This window comes from Nicotiana tabacum, chromosome 8 (assembly GCF_000715075.1).
Source record: "Nicotiana tabacum cultivar K326 chromosome 8, ASM71507v2, whole genome shotgun sequence".
Taxonomy (NCBI): domain Eukaryota; kingdom Viridiplantae; phylum Streptophyta; class Magnoliopsida; order Solanales; family Solanaceae; genus Nicotiana; species Nicotiana tabacum.
Window position 1 is genome coordinate 99696595 of NC_134087.1, and position 23353 is coordinate 99719947.

Genomic DNA, 23353 nt, shown 5'->3' on the forward strand with positions numbered 1-23353 from the left:
CCTCATTTTAGTTACACTTGGCATATTTTACCTATTGAGCTTTAACTGTTGAACTTGAAAGCATGTCTACGTTTTCGTATTGTTATTTCTATATTTGGATGGCGAAATACATAAACGACCCCTTTAAGTTGTCCTCAACAATCCAGAGAACACCTCAACGAGGCCATTTCCAGCTAGATACTTTATTTATTCACAAAAGAAGATCAACTAAACACCCGACCATGTCAGCCCCCATTGCGTGAAATGCACTCTCTGGGTCGCGAGTTGCTTGCCTAAAATTAGATTTATTCTTTTTTCCCTAAAATAATGTGGACCCCACCTAATTTTCACATCCCCTTCTCCTCCAATTCTCTCCTCTACCATTCAACACCCTCCTCTACCCTTAATCATCTCTGCCTCCATTACAAAAGAACAAAATTATCAAATATATCCTCACACCAATTCAACAAAGTTTTGAAATATTATTCAAAATGGAGGTTCTTGGACAGGATGAGGATTTGGTTGGGGTCTATAATCAGTTCCATTTTATGGATAGAAACTTCACAACGCTTTCAGCCAAATTTTAGTTTAGTTTATTGACTATTACTATCTTAAACAAAGCACAAAATCGGCCTAATGCCATCTGATTCGGATTTATTTTTTTGGTACTTCGTCCTAACCAAAACCATTCTTCTCTTTCGGCAAAAGAGATGAGTTTTTTTCGGCGAGATCCATCAATGATTCCTTAGTGGGTTCTCTATTTTGGTTATTCTTTGTTGTTCATATTTACATTAGTTTTATGGAAAGATTTTAGATTTTAATTATGGATGGCTTAATTTTATATAGGGCATGTGGGAGAAAAAGGTGGGAAGGAGAACGAGAAGAAGATGAAGTTGATGGAGGACGCAGAAGAGGGGAAGAATGAAGAAGATGAATGCAGGAGGGGGGAAGGTGGGTGGGTGTGGGGGGAGAGGTTGGCACTAGTTTTGGGTGGAATTAAGAAGATGAAGTGGGGGGGAGGGAGCGCTGCTTTGGTTAAACTGAGGGGAACGGGTTTTTTTTCCTTCATTAAATTCATTTTTTTAGTTAATTATATATGTGATAATATTTTATTATAAATTACACGTGTCGTCACTAATTTGCACATTTAACACGTCATCGTCAAGTGTAAATTACGCATATGATCTATCACTTGGGTATTTACTCATCTACTTAATAGACACTTGAAGTGTCTAAATAATAAAGAGGTCAGTTGAGGTGTTCAGTTGATCGTTGAGGATAACTTAAAGGGGGGCTTTATGTATTTTGCCTATTTGGATTGTACCTGTTGAGCTCGTCATTGCTTTCAACCCAAAAGTTAGACTTGTTACTTACTGAGTTGGTTCTACTAACGCTACACCCTGCACTTCGTGTGCAAATCCAGGTGTTTTCGGGCATGGTGGTTGTTGATTTTGGAGTTTCATTCATTCGGAGATTTTCGAGGTAGCTGCCTTGACGTCCACAGACCTTGACTCTCCTCCCTTATCTCTCAGTTTGGCTTATTATGTTCTACATTCTTAGACAGTGTATCAGACTATGTTATTGTATAGATGCTCGTGTACTCAGTGACACCAGGGTTTTGGGAAATTCTGTATTGAGTTGTGGCATTTTATTCCAGTTTTATGAGATTCTTACTAACTTAACCTTATTTCAGTATATTTTGAATTTAAAAATATTGGTATGTGTGAGTTGTCGGCTTGCCTAGTATCATAGTAGGCTCCATCACGACATGTTGAGTTTTGGGTCTGAGAAGTTAGTATTAAAGCCTAGGTTACATAGGTCTCATGAGTCATGATCGGGTTTAGTAGAGTCTTGCGGATTGGTTTCAGTTCAGGCCACACCATCCACTTCACAGGCCTGGGGAGGTGCTCAGACTCCAGCCGCCCGTACTCCAGAGCAAGTGGTACAGAGACTCCATACACTGAGGGTATTACCATCGCATCCAATTGTAGTTGCTCAAGCCTAGGTGAGTCCCGTTATGAGTGATGAGGAGGAGAATAGACTAGAGAAATTTGGGAGGCTCAGGCCTCCATCATTCAGTGGGGCCGAGTCAGAGGATTCTCAGGACTTCTTGGCTAGGTGCTAGTGGATCCTTCCCATGATGGGTATTCCTGAGACTAGGGGAGTCTCCTTTAGTACTTTTCAGTTATTGGGGCTGCCTTTAGATGGTGGGAGGCCTATGAGCAGAGCATGTCAGTCGATGCTGAACCACTTTCATGGCACGAGTTCTCCGTTCTCTTTTTAGAGAAGTTTGTGCCACCGACCCGAAGGGAGGAGTTGCGTAGGCAGTTTGAGCAGCTATGCTAGGAGGGCATGTCTGTGACCCAGTACGAGATGAAATTTTTTGATTTGGCTCGTCACGCTATCTGGTTAGTTCCTATTGAAAGGGAGAAGATTAGGAGGTTCATTGCTGGCCTCAGTTATCAGTTGTGTTTTCTTATGACTCGTAGAATGCATCAGGTGAGGTTCGACGAGGTGGTTGATATTGCTCGACAGCTAGAGTTGGTCCTTATAAGCCCGCTCAGATGGCTCGTCCAGTTCATCGGGGTGCATCAGCTAGCCATAGTTCGTATAGTGCTCATCCGGGTCAGTTATCTCTCAGTGCTCTCCTAGCTCAGAGTTCATCCCGTGCTCCATCGATTCAGGTTTCATCTATGCCAGGTCCTTCTAGCAGTTATTCTGGTACTCGGGGCCCAATTCAATCCCCACCACCACTACCGAGGAATTGCTTCAAGCGTGGAGAGTTTAGGCATGTGTGGAGACAGTTTCCCTATCGCTTTAGAAGTTTAGTTCAGCAGAGGGATCAGACATTGACTTCCACGTCAGTTACTTCACTACCCACCTAGGCAGCTAGAGGTCGCCCTAGAGGGGGAGGCCAATCAGGTGGTGGTCAGGCCCGATTCAGATGCAGTGATCACAATTATTGTCTTAGTGTGCCACAGAGATGCTTCCACATTATTTGACCCTGGTTCTACTTATTCGTATGTATCATCCTATTTTATTCGTTATTTGGATATGCCCCGTGAGTCTTTAGTTCGACCTGTTCATGTATCTACGCTGGTGGGCGATACTATTATTGTGGACCATGTATATCGGTCATGTGTAGTGTCTATTGGGGGATTGGAGACTAGAGTTGATCTCTTATTGCTTAGTACGGTCGATTTCGATGTGATTTTGGATATGGATTTGTTGTCGCCATGTCATGCTATTCTGGATTGTTACACTAAGACCGTGACATTGGCGATGCCGGGTTGCCAAGAATCGAGTGGAGAGGTTCTCTAGATTATATTCCCAGCAGAGTGATTTCATATTTGAAGGCCCGGCAGATGGCTGGAAGGGGTATCTATCATATTTGGCCTTTGTGAGGGATGTTGGTCATAATACCCCTACTATTGATTTTGTTTTGGTAGTGTGTGACTTTTCGGATATGTTTCCTACAGGCCTACCGGTCATGCCACCCAGAAAGGATATTGATTTTGGTATTGACTTAGTGCTAGACACTCAGGACATTTCTATTCCTCCGTACCGTATGGCACCAGCAGAGTTGAAGGAGTTGAAAGAATAGCTTCAGAAGCTTATTGATAAGGGATTTGTTAGGCCTAGTGTGTCGCATTGGGGTGCACCGGTTCTATTTGTGAAGAAGAAGGATGGCACTATACAGATGTGCATCGACTATATGCAGTTGAACAAAGTTACAATCAAGAACAAGTATCCGTTACCGCGTATTGATGATCTATTTGACTAGCTTCAGGGAGAAAAGGTGTTCTCTAAGATTGATTTGAGGTATGGGTATCACCAATTGAAGATATGGGACTTGGATATTCTGAAGATAGCATTCAGGACTCGTTATGGTCACTATGAGTTATTTGTGATATCTTTTGGGTTGACCAGCGTCCCAATAGCGTTCATGTATCTGATGAACAGTGTATTTCAGCCATATCTTGATTCGTTTGTCATAGTATTCATTGATAATATAGGAGGATCATGCCCAACATTTGAGGATGGTACTACAGCGGCTGAGGGAGGAGAAACTTTATGCCAAGTTCTCCAAGTCTGAGTTTTGCTTAGTTCGGTGGAGTTCTTAGGACACGTGGTGTCCAGTAAGGGGATTAAGCTTGATCCAAAGAAGATAGAGGTGGTTCAAGTTGCCCCAGACCGTCTTCAGCTAATAAGATTCGGAGTTTTCTCATCTTGGCTGGATATTATCGTCGCTTTGTGGAGGGTTTCTCGTCCTTTGCAGCACCTTTGACCAGGTTGACCCAGAAGGGTGCTCCATTCAGGTGGTCGGATGAGTATGAGGAGAATTTTCAGAAGCTCAAGACTACCTTGACCACAACTCCAGTTCTAGTTTTGACTTTAACATCAGGTTCTTACACAGTGTATTGTGATTCTTCTCGGATTGGTATTGGGTGTGTCTTGATGCATGGGGTAGAGTGATTGCTTATGCTTCGCGGCAGTTGAAGCTTCATGAGAAGAACTACCATGTTCATGATATGGAGTTGGCAGTCGTTGTTCATGCATTGATGATTTGGAGGCATTATTTCTACAGTGTGTCTTGTGAGGACTTTAAGGATCATTAGAGTCTCCAGAACTTGTTCAAGCAGAAAGATCTAAATTAGAGGCAGCGAAGATGGTTGGAGCTTCTAAAGAACTATGATATTACCATTCTGTATTATCCCGGGAAAGCCAATATGGTGGCCGATGCCTTGAGTCGAAAGGCGGTGAGTATGGGAAGCCTTGCATTCATTCCTGTTAGAGAGAAACTGCTTGCATAAGATGTTTAGGCCTTGGTCAACCAGTTCATGAGATTAGATGTTTCGGAGCAGCAGAGTTCTAGCTTGTGTAGTTTCTCGGTCTTCCTTATATCAGAGATTGTCAGTATGATGATCCCCATTTGCTTGTCCTTAAAGACACGGTTTAGCACGATGATGACAAGGAGGTTACTATTGGAGATGATAGGGTGTTGCGGATGCATGGTTGGATTTGTGTGACCAATGTGGATGGGCTACGTGAGTTGATTCTTGAGGAGGCCCACAGTTTGCGGTATTCCATTCATGCTGCAAAGATGTATCAGTACTTGAGGCAGTACTATTGGTGTAGGAGGATGACAAAATAGATAGTGGGGTTTGTAGCTCGTTGCCTAAATTGTTAGCAGATGAAGTATGAACATCAGAGATCGGGCGAATTGTTTCAGAGGCTTGAGAATTTTCGAAATGGAAATGAGAGCGTATCACCATGGATTTTGTAGTAGGATCCCACGATCTTTGAGGAAGTTTGATGCTCTTTTGGTAATTGTGGATTAGTTGACCAAGTCCATGCATTTCATTCCCGTTTGGTGTTACTTATTCTTCAGAGTGGTTGGCTGAGATCTACATCCCCGAGATTGTTCACCTTCACAGTGTGCTGGTGTCCATCATTTCATATCGGGGAATGCAATTTATATCACAATTTTGGAGAGCAGTGCAGTGAGAGTTAGGCACCCAGGTTGACTTGAGTACAACATTCCACCCTCAGATGGGCAGACAGTCCGAGTGCACTATTTGGATATTGGAGGATCTTGCTTAACCAAAAATATGTTTCTTGATAAAAATCTAAATTTAGAAGAAAATAGATTACTGATAACCATGTTTTACTTCACTTTCACAATGATATTTAAGGAAAATATTAAGAATGGAAAAGGAACTAATTGATGGACAAATATTAAAATCAAGATAGAGAATTTCGACAAGGTTGAAACGTAAAAAGTATATTTCAATAGTGCTTGAGATCTGTCCTTACAAATAAAATTATGTGCCCTTATATATGAATGTACAATTGTAATGCTTTTCCCACATAATTTGGATTAATTATGGGCATTAATGATATTGATTGCCTATTATCTCGGATATCTGTAACTGGCGCATTTATTGCTATAAATACCTTATAACTATTCTGATTCTCCTTCCTTATTTACTTCCAGTTCATGTACCTTTCCTTCTTTTTGTTCTTTATTCATTCCGTCCTCGTCTATTCTTTGTCAACTGTTACGCCCGTTTCTCTTTTACGTACCATCTCGTGGGTGTTTCTCCCCGTACCTTTTTCCCCCAATTATTTCTATCAATTGAGAATGTCATTTGTCGCTATATCACTATTCCACGTGTCGTGCCATGTGATCATTCCAATATTCTACGTGTAATGCCATTTCACCACCAATACAGATAGTCCCCCCACTTTCTGAATATTCGGGAAGTGGAATATTTTTATGGCGGGAATTCTCTGCCACCATTTTTTGAATACAATCATGCCTCCTTCAGAACCCATGTGACGCATATCACGTCCATTTAATGATCATGCCACATGGCTTCTACTGATTGGTTCTGAAGTTCCTCAATGCTTTTTAGGGATTTTCTATAGCCACATCAGTCACGAAGTGACGGTTCTATTATGGCGCTTCGTAATGACCTAATGGTCATGTCTTTTTATAAATACTCCTCTCTTTTTTATTTCTTAAAGCCTTTCTTCTTTCATATTCACCTCTGTCTTCTTGTTTTACACTCTTCTGCATTTTTTCCCTGTTATTCTTTGGACAATCATGTCTTCCCTTGATCCCTGTAAAGTTGTAATTGTTAACGAGTTTGTTTCTTCTAATGCTCCCACTATAAGTAGAAGGGGTGGTAGGCTGCGTAGTCTGGGTTCTATATCTAACCTTGGTTCCTCTTCTCAAAGTAGTTCAACTAATATGTCTTCCTCTAGACCTAGGGATCCTATAATCCCTATATCTTCTACAAGAAATAAAGATTCAACTGAGACTATGTGTGAACTCACAGTTGCAGAAATTGTTCCTCAAGAGTTTTCCTTTGTAACTTATCGTGAATCTCTAAGGAGCTATGTTTCTTCCATAGTGTCCCTTGATCGTGCTGACCTTTACCCGAGTTTGATTAATACTGGTCTTCTTTCTCTTATTCGAAGAGAATGTTATTGGAAACCTGATTTCCTAGTTTTAGTTCTTGGTACCAACCAGAGAATTACTTCTTACTATGCTTGTTTCACTTTTGTCTATACCTACCCTTTCACTCTAGGGTTCAACCCCCCTAATCCGGAGATCCTTGAGTTTTGTTGTTATTTCAACGTATGTCTTCGCCAAATTGGCCCCATAGTATGGAGGGCTGCTGCATGCCTTCGTTATTTGGCAGAACTGGTTTTTGTGCCTTTTACTTTTCGGCATTTGCTTCACTTATACTCCCCCAAGTTATTTCGTGAAGGTGTCTTTTCTATCGTGGCTAGAAGTAAGAGAGTTTTGGTTAGCCCTAAAGATGATCGGGATCGTGGCTGGTATGCTCGGTTTGTTGTTGCTCCCACTAGTGGGTTAGTGGGTGAATAAAACATGCCTTTCCCAGAGAAATAAAATTTCTCACGTAAGTTTTTCTCTTTTGATTTTGTAATATCTTAAAAGACTTTATTATAATAAAGTCTCCAACCTTTCAGCATCCATGGAAGTTTTTGCTGAAATTCCCAAATTCCGTGATTGGGTAGAAAATATATTAACTGCTGCGCCTATGGAGAAGAGGTCCTGGAAATACCTTTCTCAAAAATCTAGCTGAAAAGTAAAGACACAGTAATTTTTTCTTCTATTATTTCTTCTTTTCTCCCTCTTGTTTATTCAGATTTTCACATTTTCCTCCTTTATACTAGGGTTTCCCATTCGTGGTATTAGTCCCGCATCTGTTCCCTCTACCAGACTTTCCGTGAGTTCTGCTCAGGAAAGAATTTTAAGTGCTTCTTCTTCTAAAAGGAAAATTGATGGAGCCCGTGGCTTTGAGGATGAAGAAGAGCTAGAGGAGGGTTCTTTAGTGTGAAGATCTCGAGTCAGGAGATGCGTAATTTTCGATGATGAAGATACTCCTTCTCATGACCCACCATCAAGCTCAGTCCCCTTTAGACTTTTGGATGAGACAGAGAATGCCCCTTTAATGGTTTCTGATGATGATGTTGTTGACCCTCCCCCAAGTTCTATTTCTAGTTTGTTTGCTCATGGCTTTAAGGGTAATGAAACTCCCGGGCCTATTTCTGAAGAACTGCCCCTTGCAATCCTTCCAACTTCAGTTCCAATTACTCCTCCCGTGTCTTTACCTATTGCTCCTCCTATAGCTCCTCTCGTAGTTGCGTCCACCTCATCTGTTATTCCCGTGGTTGCTTCTCATGTAGAAACTGGGCCCTCCAGTAGCGGGTTGACAATGAAAAGAATTGTTGTAGAAGTCCCTGAAGGTGGGAGTTTACTAAAGAAATTGGGTCAAGCTGATGTGTGGTTAAAACCTTTGATTAGATCCGTATAGAAGAAGAAATTAGAAAGCCATAGTTCCCTGACTTGGATGAATGATATCGTTCATTCTTCCTTTCCTTTTCTTTTTCTTATTCATGAACCTTTCTATTTTTTTGCAGATCAACTTGATTGGCACTGAACTTATGAAAAGGATTTCTCAAGCGGAGCAGCAAGCGGTAGACTTTAGTCTCAAAGCTGATAACTAGAAAGGTCAATTCGAAGGTATTCAATTGGAGAAAGAGGTTCTAGCGGAAGAAAAGAATGCCTTCGAGCAACAAATGAAGATGGTTGCTGCTGAATTACCAGTTGAAAAGGATTCTTCTAGCGAAGTTGGAAAAGACAAGGACATACATGAGTCCTTTTTTGTTGAACAACTTTCCAAGGCGACTGAAGAGATAAGGAGTTTAAGGGAACTCCTTAATCAAAAATAGGTGTACGCGGGAGAACTAGTTCAAACACTTACTCAAGCTCAAGAAGATCTCTATGCCTCTACTGATAAGATTAAGTTCTTGGAAAGCTCTCTTACGCTTTTGAAGACAGCTTATGATGCTTCTGAAGCAGAAAAAGAAGAGATGGGAGCTTAAATTGATCAATGGGAGAAGGACTATGAGATTCTTGAGGACAAATTGTCATTAGATGTGAGCTGGGCCTTTTTAAACACTCGCCTCGAGACTCTAATGGAAGCCAACCAGGAAGGTTTTGACCTTAATGCTGAGATTGTTAAAGCTAAAGAAGCAATTGATAAAACTTAGCAACGTCACCAAAGCTTTTCTTCACCTGAAGATGAAGGTCCCACAGGTGATAGAATTGGACTTGTTTCTGGTGAAGCTAATGTCCAAGCCTCTTTTTCTCAAGCTGGCCTTTCCACTCCCGTTAATGATGCTCCCGCAAATGATGCCCCTTAGTTTTTTTTGTTTTCATGTTTATTCAACTTTTGGGAAGTTTATTTTGTTTTTTGGAAAGTGGATTTTTGGTTACCCCTATCTTGTTTGGGGGGTTAATGACAAACAAGTACTTCTATTTTTCGCAAAGTTTAATATGTGTTTCGGTTACTTTCACCACTTATTTTGATATCTGAGCTTTTGTTTTTCTCTTTGATATTTGAACTTGCATTTAGAAATGCTTTAATCATCTGTGATTTTGATAGACACAAGCTTTTATAAAAGAGGGTCCTTTTATATAAGCGACATTGATGAAGATGATGTCTTATCTTCATTTTGGTGTAAATATAAGAAAGATGAAATAGAAAAAAGGAAATAATTTAAAGAAGTTTCATGCTTTGAACTTTCAAATAAATTTCATATATGATTTTCTCATACATTACTTTCAAAAATGCTTTCTTTGGAGCAGGTTTTTAGATACAAAATCGGGTTTATTATCCCGTGACTAATTTTTGGCCTTAACCTAAAAATTTGTAGGAACTTGGAGCGTATCTTGAGTGCTTCTTGCGAGTTCACACCTTCTCAAGGTTGCTTCAAGATTTTTGATTCAGGCTTGATTTTGACTCCTAGGCTTGAGTTTTGACTCTTAGATTCTTTACCTATATGTATAGTCCCCCAGTGTTAGAGCTCTGAAGCATGAAATCTCGAACACTGTATTGTTCCTTCCTTTTGGTCAATTCCCTGAAAAGGAAAATACACATGGGACTCGGAGGTACATGCTTAGATGATGACTGCTTAACCCCTTTTTTCCATCAGAAAGGTTGTAACCTAGACCGGAAATAATTCAGTATTCTGCGTGTCTTTCGGGTTTAATATCATCATTTAGTACGAGCTAGCTTTTTGCCTATCATCTAAAATGGTTAGTAAAATTCAAAAGAACGAAATAAAATTATATTTGAGTGATACTTGACCGTGGGTACTTCCTTTGCCTAGAAATAATACTTCTTCAAATGAGCAGCGTTCCAATGTGATGGTAGTATGCTGACATCCATGGTTTCCAACTCATACACCCCTTTTCCAGCGACGCCTCGAACCTTATAAGGGCCTTCCCAATTTGGACTTAACTTACCCGCATTAGCCATTTTTGTTGACCGAAATACCTTTTTGAGGACGAAGTCTCCAATCTTGAAGTACCTCAGGTTTGCTTTCCTATTGTAATATCGTTCATTCATCTGCTTTTGAGCCGCCATCCTTATTAGCGCAGCTTCCCTCCTTTCCTCTAATAAATCCAAACTCGCCCACATTTCTTCTTCATTTGCTTTCTCAGTAGCATGTGTGTGTCTCATACTTGTTTCACCTATTTCAACTAGAATTAGGGCTTCAGTGCCATAGACGAGCGAAAATAGAGTCTCGGTCGTACTTATTTTTGGTGTTGTTCGATAAGCCCATAATACTCCTAGTAACACTTCTGGCCAATTACTCTTTGACTCCTCTAATCTTTTCTTCAAGATATTAATAATAACTTTGTTTGTTGACTCAGCTTGTCCACTAGCTACGGGATGCTGAGGCGCAGATGTAACTCGTTTAATCGGCCAGATCTGAAAGAACTCTATGATTTTTGCGCATATGAATCGCGGGCTGTTGTCACACACGATTTCCTTTAGAACTCCAAAATGACAGATAATATTTCGCCAAATAAAGTCCCTAACTTCTTTTTCTCGCACATGTTTGAAAGCTCCTGCTTCTACCCATTTTGAAAAATAATATGTTAAAACCAATAGAAATCGTACCTTTCCTTTGGCTTTAGGTAACAGACCTACGATATCCATGCCCCACTTCATGAAAGGCCATGGCGAGATAACTGAATGTACCAATTCAGCTGGTCGATGCATGTTGTTGGCATATCGTTGACATTTATATCATTTGGCTACAAAGTTTTTTGCTTCTTCCATTTTTGGCCAATAATATCACGCTCTTATTAAAGTCTTCACCAATGATATTCCCTTAGCATGATTGCCACAGTGACCTTCGTGTACTTACCTCATTAAATATTCTATTTGTGAAGGACCAAGGCACCGTGCTAAAGGTCCACCGAACATCTTTCGGTATAAGTTTCCACGAATTAAGCAATAATGGGCAGCTTTTTGGCGAAGTACCTACGACTTTTTCTTATCTTCGGGCAAGATTTTGTACTGCAAAACATTGATAAACTAGTTCCTCCAATTCCTAATTAAATTATTATAATTTACCTCACTCTTGTCTTGATCGAGTGCTGAATGAAACAAATGTATTACAATAGCATTTTCTACATTTGTTACTTCCATAACAGACGCGAGATTGGCCAATGCATCTGCTTCTGCGTTCTCCTCCCTGGTTATTTGAACAGCCTTCCACGATTGAAATTGTCTGACTAATTCACGTACCTTTTCCAGGTATTGTTGCATTCGCACCTCTGTTGTTATATAAGTCCCCTTCATTTGGTTAACTACTAACTGCGAATCACTTTTTGATTACAATCTGATCTATTCCAAGTTCTCGTGCTAATTCCAGACCTGCAATCACAGTTTCGTATCGTGCTTTATTATTAGTGATAGGATAATATTTTATTGTTTGTCTTATGATTTTCCCTGATGGTAGAATTAGGACAATACCTAAGCCAGCTCCTTTTACATTCAAGGAACTGTCAGTAAATAAAGTCCAAGTCCTCGGATTAGATCTAGTAAATACCTATAATTCCTTTTCTGCTTCAGAAACTAAATTTGTGCTAAAATCTGCTACACAATCTGCTAAAACCTGCGATTTTTTTAAGTTTTGGGCTGGTATATGATATCACATTCACTGAGTTCTATGTCGCAACCCAAATCCCGGTCGTGATGGCGCCCAACACACTACTAGGCAAGCCCGACCATTATTCAACACTTAACCCAATTTATCAAAAATAGCGGAAAGAAATATCAATTAAGCAAGATTAAAGTACTGAAGATTTTAACAAAATACACAATATAATCTCACTAGGACCCGGTGTCACAAATGTGAGCCTCTAGAATACAGAATATCATCCTAATGCATGGTATATCCAAAGTCCGATAATGCGAAAATAAAGAGAAAGGATAGGAGGGAGAAGATCAATGGCTGCGAACGCCGTGCAGCTACCTCGATACTCCCAGAGGCTGGATCTGCTGATCAACTGGATCTACTGAGCCTGAGACTGCTATGGATCTGCACACAAGGTGCAGGGAATAAAGTGAGTACTCCGACCCAGTGAGTAATAAAAGTAACTACAGTCCGAAGATAAGAAAATCCAGTAAATACACAAAGTAAGCTACAATCCGAATATACAGCAACATATGGAACTGAGCAGCTAAACACCAGTATAAATACAAATACATGAATGCAATGCAATGCATATGATGGTACATTCCAGTACCCACTGCGGCGTGCAGCCCGAGCCATCCATATTTATTTATCGTCGACGGCGCTCACTGGGGGTGTGTACAGACTCCGGAGGGGCTCCTACAGCCCAAGCGCAATATCTTGGTCAGTCATTGTTACCTGACCGGTCAGCCATTGTTACCTGACCAATTTATATCATACAGTGCCATTGTTACCACTGTTCAAGTATATCATCCAGTGTCATTGTTACCACTATTTAAAGTATATCACACAGTGTCATTGTTACCACTGTTTCAAGTATATCACAGTGTCATTGTTACCACTGTTTCAAGTATATCACACAGTGTCATTGTTACCACTGTTTCAAGTCACTTTACAATCAGTCCAGAAAATAATATAATAAGCCCCTTGAGCATTTACAAAACAGAAGTTCCCAGCCCGGAATACATTTAAAAGTATCATTTAAGTTTTTAACACTTAGAATTATGGTTGAGTTTGCAAAACAATATTTAAAACCTTGGACTGAAATTAAATGATATGCAAATCATGCTAAGCAGTAATATCAATCCTCGAAGGATTTTACAAATCGGCACAAGGCCCCAAACATGGCATCAAGCCCAGTAATATCAATGAAGTATGTGTATCAATCACCAGTATAGTATAAACATCACACATGATGGACCAAGTCAAAATTCCCAATAGTATTCGACCCCACACTCGCCATGGAGTGCGTGTCACGCCTCAATATAGCGTTACGATGTGAAAGTCCGGGGTTTCAAACCCTGAGAACAGCATTTACATCTATTACTCACCTCAAGACGGCCAAAAGTCTACTCCGCGATGCCCTTTCCTTTCGAATCGACCTCCTCGCGCGTCGAATCTTGCCAAAACCACAAGGAATATATTACAATAGGTTAAGGGAATATAACCCAATCGAAAAGACTCGAAAAATATCGAAAATCACGAAATTTGCAAAACCCGAGCCCCGGGCCCACTTCTCGAAAAAAATTACGAAAAATACATCAACGGATTCCTCATCTCGCCACGAGTCCGTACATATAAAATTTACCAAAATCGGAGTTCATTTGACCCCTCAAATCACCAAATCTTATTTTCAAATCCCTAGGCCTAAATCCTCAATTTTTCTACAATTTTCATGCTCAAATCCATACATAATTGATGTACTTAACTCAAAATAGATGGGGATAACTTACCTTCACATTGATGATGAAAATCCCCTCTTGAACCTCCCCAAAAATCGTCCATACTTTGAAGAAATGAAGAAAAGTGAGCTAAATCCGTGTATAAAAGAATATGCTTGTGCTTCGTCGAGTTGTACCTTGTACTTGTGCTATACAAGTTGTACATCCTATTAAAATTGTTCCTTGTCGGACACCTTCTGTTTAACTACCCATAACGTCTTGTATAAATATCCAAATGACAAACGGTTTAAAGATTTAGAAACTAGACTCAAAGATCTTTAATTTGATAGTACACCATATAACTCTTTATATATCCCGAGATATGAGCTTCTAAAGTGCATCGTAAATTCTGCCGAAATTGCTCCAGTAGCCCTTTTCGATCCATCGTAACTTTCTGAGATGATATCCAAATCGCGAATGGTTTAACTTTTCGAAAACTAGAATGTATGGGCTACAACTTTCATGTTTTGCACTTTTTCTGATTTCTTATAGATTACAAGATATGAGCTTCCAAAGTGGACTACTCGCACCTAAAATTTTCTAGGCACAGCAGAATTTTCTGCAATTTTCCCCAAGTCCGAAATCACTCCGAGACACCTCCGAAACACTCCCGAGCCCTTGGGGCTCCAAACCAAATATGAACACTGACTCTAAAACATCACACGAACTTGCTCGAGCGATCAAATCGCCAAAATAATATCAAAATCAATGATTTGAGCCTTAAATCCAAGAATTCTTTCAAATTTCATAAACTTCCAAATTTTCCAATTTAAGGCCGAAACCCGTCAAACAACGTTCGTTTGTAACCAAACTTTACAGGAAGCGCTTAACCAACATATATGACCTTTACCGGGCATCGGAACCAAAATACGAGCCCGATACAATTACTTTATGATCAAATTTCATTTTCATTTTCCTTAAACATTTTCAGAAAATAATTTCACGAAAAAATTCATTTCTCGGGCCTGGGACCTCGGAATTCGATTCCGAAAACACATTCAACTCCCATATTTTTCTATGGACCTTTCTTGACCAAAACATCACGGGTCCGGGTCCGTTTACAAAAAATGTTGACCAAAGTCAACTTTAACAATATTAAATATCAAAATTTTTCAAATTTTTCCCATAATTCATATATTTCAACACAAAGATATTCCGGACACACTTCTAAGTCCCAAATAACCTAACGAAGCTATCCAAACCATAAAATTCGCATTTCGAATCCGATATCAAAATTTCCACTTCCGGCCAAATTTTCTCATAAACCTTCAATTTTTCATCTTTAGCCGAACGGCTCCAAAATGACCTACGGACCTCCGAATTCACTTCCGATCACGCTCCCAAATCCAGAATCACCATACGGAGATACTCCCAGTCTCGGAATCCCAAACGGACATCAATAACACTGAAATGCATTTTAAACCAAACTGATGCAATTTCTTCTAAAATGCTATCTTCCACAATAGGCGCCAGAACGCTCCCGGGTTTTCCAAAACCCGATCCGAGCATACGCCCAAGTCCGAAATCATCATACGAACCTGCTGGAACCTTCGGATCCCAATTTCGAGGTCGTTTACTCAAAATTCCAATCCTAGTTTATTTCTTCGATTTTAAGCTTTCAAAATGAGAATTTCCATTTAGATTTGACTCCAAACTTCCTGAATTTTAATTCTGACCATACACACAAGTCAATATACCTGAGATGAAGTCGCTCATGGCCTCAAACTGCTGAATGACGCGCCGGAGCTCAAAACGACCGATCGAGTCGTTACAATCTCCCCCACTTAAACATACGTTCGTCCTCGAACGTGCTGAGAACTACACTGAAGTAGTCTAAAATCACTTGTTTAACACATCATGCACCTTCCCATGCTACCACTACTCCGTTGAGCACATTAGCTCGATAATTCTATAGATATACTTATTTATTCAAGCAAATAAGCCATTAGGCCCAATTCCAACATCCTGAATTTCCCTGCCAAGCCTGTTTCCATCATACGACCACCATATCAATCTCCACACGCTGTACCCAAACATGACTGCATAACTTTGCTGAATTCACACTTTGCATCACTTTACTCATAGAACCACAATAACATTCTTTAAACATAATAGTCGAAATTTCACGAATCTGATGCTCCCATTGCATCTCATGATCTACACAGGTCTTGCTCTAGTTTTTTTTTCAACACCGATACGACTGAAGAGATGTGCCGAAATTCACAACCAACTGCTGAATCAACAATTCATTGGATCTACACTCCTGACAAGTTCCATTACCTTGTCCCAAACCAAAGAATGATCTTTGCTCTATAATATACTTCATATAATCAGTTTGCACTGACCCCAAATCTAGTAACCTCGTCTCACCCAGTACGAACTGCTCAGGCAATAAGCCACCTCAGACATAATCAAAAATCCCACAAGACGCCACAATGTGCCAGTATGCTATCAATTCGAACGCGATACAAAAGGAAGGCGAACTCTAGAAGGAACTACTCAACTCGCACACTAATATAGACTTCCTCAGAAAATAGGGAAACAGAACACACAAAAGCAAATATGGGCACTGAACTGAACATCACACTGTTGCGGCGTGCAACCTGATTCAAACAACATACCCATGGCGGTGTGCCACCCGATCCACATATAGAACTCACATAAGGAGATATACATCGAGCTGAATAGCTCATCACATCAAAATACCGAATATAGGTCATAAACACACTAAGGTGCATAATATCATTCCCAAGGAAACATATAGCGCTATAGGCTACAAACTCAAGCACAACTGAGGTGCGATACATGATCTAAGTCTCATCCTACTCATATAACATCACCGCTGAGCGGAACCTCAACACATAAAGAATTTACCAAGCCGTCTCACAACTCATACGGTGCAATATATCTTTACATGAATTAACTGACCACGAAATAAGACCGCGACTATCCTTCTATAAAGAGCGCATTGCTGAAATAAACACAACTGGCCTGACGTAAGGCTCACTTCCACATTTAAATCTATCCACCGACCTCAAGTTGATCCTGATCGTGCCAAGCTAGGCCAATAATCTTTCACATGTCCATAACCCAATAAACAGAGTGCCCTACAGGCATAAATTCTCAAATGGATGATATTACCAAAATCCTCATACTTGGTTTAAATTTCTAATTAATCAAGTGACTACACGTCACACTTATACAATATTCATGTGGGACAAGCTCCCACCATCTTCCGAAATAATTAATGGGTCTACACATCCAAACCACCGGCTGCACTAACACTGAAAAGCGATCAAGAATCCCTAACCAGGATGCAAAGCCTTTCTCACAGAACACCAACCTCAGGTGATACTGACGTCAATACCCATCTTACTCAAAACACTGAAACTCATATACTGCTCATCCGAGATCGTGACATCATAGTCATTGACCAAACTGCAACCTTGGTCCTTACTTCAAATTCCATACCACTCACTGCACCTCACGTGCCAATATACGATAGACGCGATTTCCATCACAACTCTGGAACCGCCGATAGGCTAATACTTCATCATATAAGACTTTCCATTTAACTCACTTCAGGAGAACTATAGCAGCATACAGGCGAATCCTCATAATCGTCGAATATGCCAATCTCTAAGTAGTTGTCCAAGCCACCATAACACTTTCTGGGATTCGCCTACTCATAATAGGCCCTAACAAAAGAATGCTTCAGAATAACATCAATCACTGCGGCCGACAAGCCTCACATGCATAACTCGATCACGCTGAACGAACCGATCACTGACACCAGTATACCAACTCAACTATGGATAATCAATCTACTTCCTTTCAATTTATCCTTGATTGCCTTAGAAATAATAATATCTCCCTTTAACACCTAACTTATTTCAACCAAACTCACCCCGAGTGACCTTAAATCACGAGACCATGTTGTCTCAAATACCATGACCATTTCATGTCTCTCAAATGCTACACCGCAAGTCAAAACATCATAGAACATTCTGTGCCTTTCTTCATAAGCTGCTTCAAAAGCTTGACTCTTAACCGTACTTATAGACTCAAAATCATTAGGCACCACACTTTACCTCTTGAATTAACTAGGACCGCTATTGAGAGCCACCCAGCTCTGACTTGGCCCCGAATGAAACCAACTCTACTGAATTTTATAACATATGAATACCCTCTCGATAAAGCACCCAGAGGGATCACTTCCCTCGAAACCTGCACCTATACGAGGCATAAATCATGAATCTTCCCTCAAGTCTGAACATGAGCCAATAAGGCTAACCATAGCATGCATCCAACAATTCATTTACTCAAATTACCACTCATGGTCCTTTTCCGTAGCTGCAATAACCCACCAATACGCCAATAACCAGAATTCACGCAGGTAATAAACCGTGCAATCAGCTAATCAACAGCAAGCTCCCCAACTTGGCTCGAAGCCATAGATCACAACACATATACTCTATTGCTGTCGTAATATCATGGTGAGATTAAACTCACTCCATCATAAGCTCGTGGAAACACGAATCATCTGGAATTTTAACTCTTCTGCAATTCTTGCATTTACTCACACAACAGCTAAGCCCAGTTACTAAGTCCTAAATTTTTCAAAAATTTCGGCAGAGACTCCTTTGTAATTGGTCCTATCCACCTGCCAGAGAATCACCAAACCATCCTAACAACACATCCACAACTTGACAAAGCATCACAATGCATATCAATTACATAAATCTAAATTGATACATGGACATGCGTTGCACCTATTTGAATCATAACACATAGAAAATACCCTTCAACCCTCCATTATTGGGCTATTCAACCAAGTAGGAACATATTCTTCCTTTAATATTTTCGACCTTCAAGGTGGTCTCCTTGACTCAACGATTTCGTCATAATACATTTACGGAAGCGATCTCAGCTCCCAGACTTATCTAACTAGGAGACACGAAAAATATTCTTCACGCACCCATAACTCGGGCTACTCAAGAAATCACAATAAGAAACGAATCACTTAACAGTTCATCTACTATCCAGCAGGCTTCTTCGCCATTACCAAGTCGTACAAATACACCTCGCAACACTAACATACTCATCACGTGGATATCCAACCGCCATTCCGGCTAACAAGGACAATAAAGAACATATGAGTTTAAAACACTTGCTCACAAAATCAGCACCTCGGTGCTCAAGCCATTGGCAAAGATTTGGCCTCAAGTCCTCCAGACTGGTCTAACTTCAAACTCATAAAGATTACACCTCGCCCCTCGATCGGGGAATCAAAAGCCATCGAGACACATCTGATACTGAGTGCCCGTTGGTGCATACGATCACGCGGAAGGAATTTCAAAAGTTTCTTTTCAAGCTGAATCAAGGGCGCACGATAAGAATTCAAGAATGTGAAGTTTTCCTAAAGGTTCGGCAGCCTCACGAGGATAAGTACAGACATCTCCGTACCGATCCGCGAGACTCTACTAAACTGGCCCATGACTCGCGAGACCAAGTAACGTAGGCTCTGATACCAACTTGTCGCAACCCAAATCCCGGTCGTGATGGCGCCCAGCACACTACTAGGCAAGCCCGACCATTATTCAACACTTAACCCAATTTATCAAAAATAGCGGAAAGAAATATCAATTAAGCAAGATTAAAGTACTGAAGATTTTAACAAAATACACAATATAATCTCACTAGGACCCGGTGTCACGAATCTAAGCCTCTAGAATACAGAATATCATCCTAATACACGGTATATCCAAAGTCCGATAATGCGGAAATAAAGAGATAGGATAGGAGGGAGAAGATCAATGGCTGCGAACGCCGTGCAACTACCTCGATACTCCCAGAGGCTGGATCTGCTGATCAACTGGAATCTACTGAGCTTGAGACTGCCCTGGATCTGCACACAAGGTGCAGGAGTAAAGTGAGTACTCCGACCCAGTGAGTAATAAAAGTAACTACAGTCCGAAGATAAGAAAATCCAGTAAATACACAAAGTAAGCTACAATCCGAATATACAGGAACATATGGAACTGAGCAGCTAAACACCAGTATAAATACAAATACATGAATGCAATGCAATGCATATGATGGTACATTCCAGTACCCACTGCGGCGTGCAGCCCGAGCCATCCATATTTATTTATCGTCGACGGCGCTCACTGGGGGTGTGTACAGACTCCGGAGGGGCTCCTACAGCCCAAGCGCAATATCTTGGTCAGTCATTGTTACCTGACCGGTCAGCCATTGTTACCTGACCAATTTATATCATACAGTGCCATTGTTACCACTGTTCAAGTATATCATCCAGTGTCATTGTTACCACTATTTCAAGTATATCACACAGTGTCATTGTTACCACTGTTTCAAGTATATCACAGTGTCATTGTTACCACTGTTTCAAGTATATCACACAGTGTCATTGTTACCACTGTTTCAAGTCACTTTACAATCAGTCCAGAATATAATATAATAAGCCCCTTGAGCATTTACAAAACAGAAGTTCCCAGCCCGGAATACATTTAAAAGTATCATTTAAGTTTTTAACACTTAGAATTATGGTTGAGTTTGCAAAACAACATTTAAAACCTTGGACTGAAATTAAATGATATGCAAATCATGCTAAGCAGTAATATCAATCCTCGAAGGATTTTACAAATCGGCACAAGGCCCCAAACATGGCATCAAGCCCAGTAATATCAATGAAGTATGTGTATCAATCACCAGTATAGTATAAACATCACATATGATGGACCAAGTCAAAATTCCCAATAGTATTCGACCCCACACTCGCCATGGAGTGCGTGTCACGCCTCAATATAGCGTTACGATGTGAAAGTCCGGGGTTTCAAACCCTGAGAACAGCATTTACATCTATTACTCACCTCAAGACGGCCAAAAGTCTACTCCGCGATGCCCTTTCCTTTCGAATCGACCTCCTCGCGTGTCGAATCTTGCCAAAACCACAAGGAATATATTACAATAGGCTAAGGGAATATAACTCACTCGAAAAGACTCGAAATTATATCGAAAATCACGAAATTTGCAAAACCCGAGCCCCGGGCCCACTTCTTGAAAAATTACGAAAGTTATATCACCGGATTCCTCGTCTCGCCACAAGTCCGTACATATAAAATTTACCAAAATCGGAGTTCATTTGACCCCTCAAATCACCAAATCTTATTTTCAAATCCCTAGGCCTAAATCCTCAATTTTTCTACAATTTTCATGCTCAAATCCATATATAATTGATGTACTTAACTCAAAATAGGTGGAGATAACTTACCTTCACATTGATGATGAAAATCCCCTCTTGAAGCTCCCCAAAAATCGTCCATACTTTGAAGAAATGAAGAAAAGTGAGCTAAATCCATGTATAAAAGAATCTGCCTGTTACAACCCATATCCACATGTGTTAGTTCATGCCATATATTAGTTAACATAAATACAAGAAGGAATTATCTTTTAGATGATAAGAAGTCAATCCAATTGGTCTTAAGTGATACAAGAGTGTATAAGGGTGATTAACCAGTATTAGAAGTTAAACGAATCAAGGATGTTGTAACTCGTATTTTCAGGTAATCTAGCGGTGCTTAATACACTCAAGAGGTCATTTATTAAGGTATTTTAATCATATAATATCCGTATCATAAGTCTTGAAGTCAAACGAGTTATGAAACAAAAGTCGACAAAAGTTGTCGCAACTTAGGTTCATAATTTTACTTAAACATTGGGTCAAATGTTTCTAATCTTTTCTCATAATTTACAAGGAATTACGGGGTGATCTACCAACCAAATTAAAGATCTAGGAGTCTAGTTTCCAACGCATTAAACCGTTCATCGATATGATCTCGGAGTAGAGAGATATTCACATTTTCGCGAGACTGCGCCAAGCACCTCTCTATGGGGCCCACTAAGTCGGTTTAAGATATTTGGACCTATATAGGATGACTCCAACCCATTTTAAGTCATTTCTTTTCACTATTTTCAGACCTTAGAACCCTAGGAACAGCCTCTCAAGGTTCTCTCAAGATTCAAGACCCAAACAAAGGGCAAACAACACAAATCAAGTGTCGGGAATTCCGTGGCGCTAGTAAGTCTCTTGTTCTTCTTGTTGTTGCTCATTTTTGTGTCGTTCCAGCTCGTGTGGGAGGTGGTTTTAAAGGTTTTATGTTCTGTAAATACTCCCTCATGTTCTTAATATCAATCCTAGGTGATTTCAAGCCTTCTAAAGTGATTCTAGTGCCGAAAAACACTAATTGATCGCTAGTTTCGCTTTGTTGTTGTTGTGGCAGCATTGGAGGGATATTTCATGGAAATTTAAGGTCAAATTGGAGTTTTTCTTTCTGTATAAAGGTAAGGAACCTCTTACTCTATATGTATTTAAGATTGTCCAAGTTGCGGCTAAGCCATTGAAGCTAGAACTTGTGAGATATATATCGAAAGGCTTGGTAGTAATGTTATTGTTTTGTGGACTGTTTTGCGTTGTTGTTGGGCTGCGTATTTTACTACTATCTTGTGGAGTTTTGGAGGAGGAAGGGTGTGGAGAAACACCATATATATGTAGGGTTATGGGCTGATAGTTATTCGTAACATTTCCAGGTTGTTTGACACGACTACGGTGGTCGTCGTATGTATGGAGTGATTAGGCTATGTGTGGACTATTTTGGGAGGCTCAATATGTTTATTATTGATGTTGTTTGGGCTGTTTGGTGACTGTTTTGAATGGTGTGAGGTCATATATATAGGGGAGGTGCTGTCCGTTTCATCGTAAAATAGGTTTGTGGTCGATACATAATAGTTATGACGCTTAAATGATAACGATAGTATCGTTTCTCTTATTGTAGACTAAGGAGTTTTAACAATTGCATAGCTTGAGATTGGGGAAGTATATACAAGGTATGTGAGGCTATCCCTTTCCTTCTTTTGCACGACTCCGATTGTACATAATGTAATGAACGAGCTTCCAAGATACTCTACTCTTAGAAGCTAGCAGTACTTACATTGTTTTCCCTCTTATGGAACAATTGATGTTAATGTTACTTCTCTTATTCTTATGTTATCAATGTTGTTCGTACTTCCTAAGTCTTATAAGGTTCATAGTGAAGAGTTAGTCCTAATAACGTGTATAGAGGATACCGACCTTACGTCACTCCGAAAGGTTTAGAATGTGATTCCATGAGTCGAGCATGAATTATATATATGTATCTATTTTACTCTACCGAGCCACGCTATAGTTGGCCGGGTACGGCACCTATTGTGCAACCACTGATCAGTTGGGTTTTACCGAGCTCCACGTGGCCGGGTACGATTCTACCGAGCCTATTATGGCCGGGTACGATATGATGATGATGATGCCCACAGAGGCGAATGCTTTAAAGGTTTATGTATTTATACATATGTATCATGCATTTCATGTAAGTAGCCCTCAGAGGTACTAAGATGTTACAGGTTGTATATTCTCTATCCTTGCTTACATTACTGATCGTATTTATGGTTCCTTGCCTTACATACTCAGTACTTTATTCGTACTGACGTCCTTTTATTTGTGG

The 23353-nt window shown here is 40.2% G+C and overlaps 1 protein-coding gene across 1 annotated transcript; it reads right to left on the reverse strand.

The window, feature by feature from the left end:
* Nucleotides 1-10187: 10187 nt before the first annotated feature.
* LOC107789886 (uncharacterized) lies at nucleotides 10188-11642 on the reverse strand. Its single transcript, XM_075220494.1, has 2 exons — nucleotides 11448-11642; nucleotides 10188-10760 (listed from the first exon to the last, which is right to left on the reverse strand). The coding sequence occupies exons 1-2, from the start codon at nucleotides 11640-11642 to the stop codon at nucleotides 10188-10190; spliced, it is 768 nt and encodes a 255-aa protein (XP_075076595.1).
* Between the last annotated feature and the right edge of the window lie 11711 nt (nucleotides 11643-23353).

Excerpts from the sequence above, each read along its gene's own strand:
- LOC107789886 (XM_075220494.1), bottom strand. The coding sequence starts at position 11,642 with ATGCAACAATACCTGGAAAAGGTACGTGAATTAGTCAGACAATTTCAA. Across the intron at positions 10,761-11,447 it reads TCGATCAAGACAAGAGTGAG|CATCCCGTAGCTAGTGGACA; the intron begins GTAAATTATAAT and ends TCTGCGCCTCAG.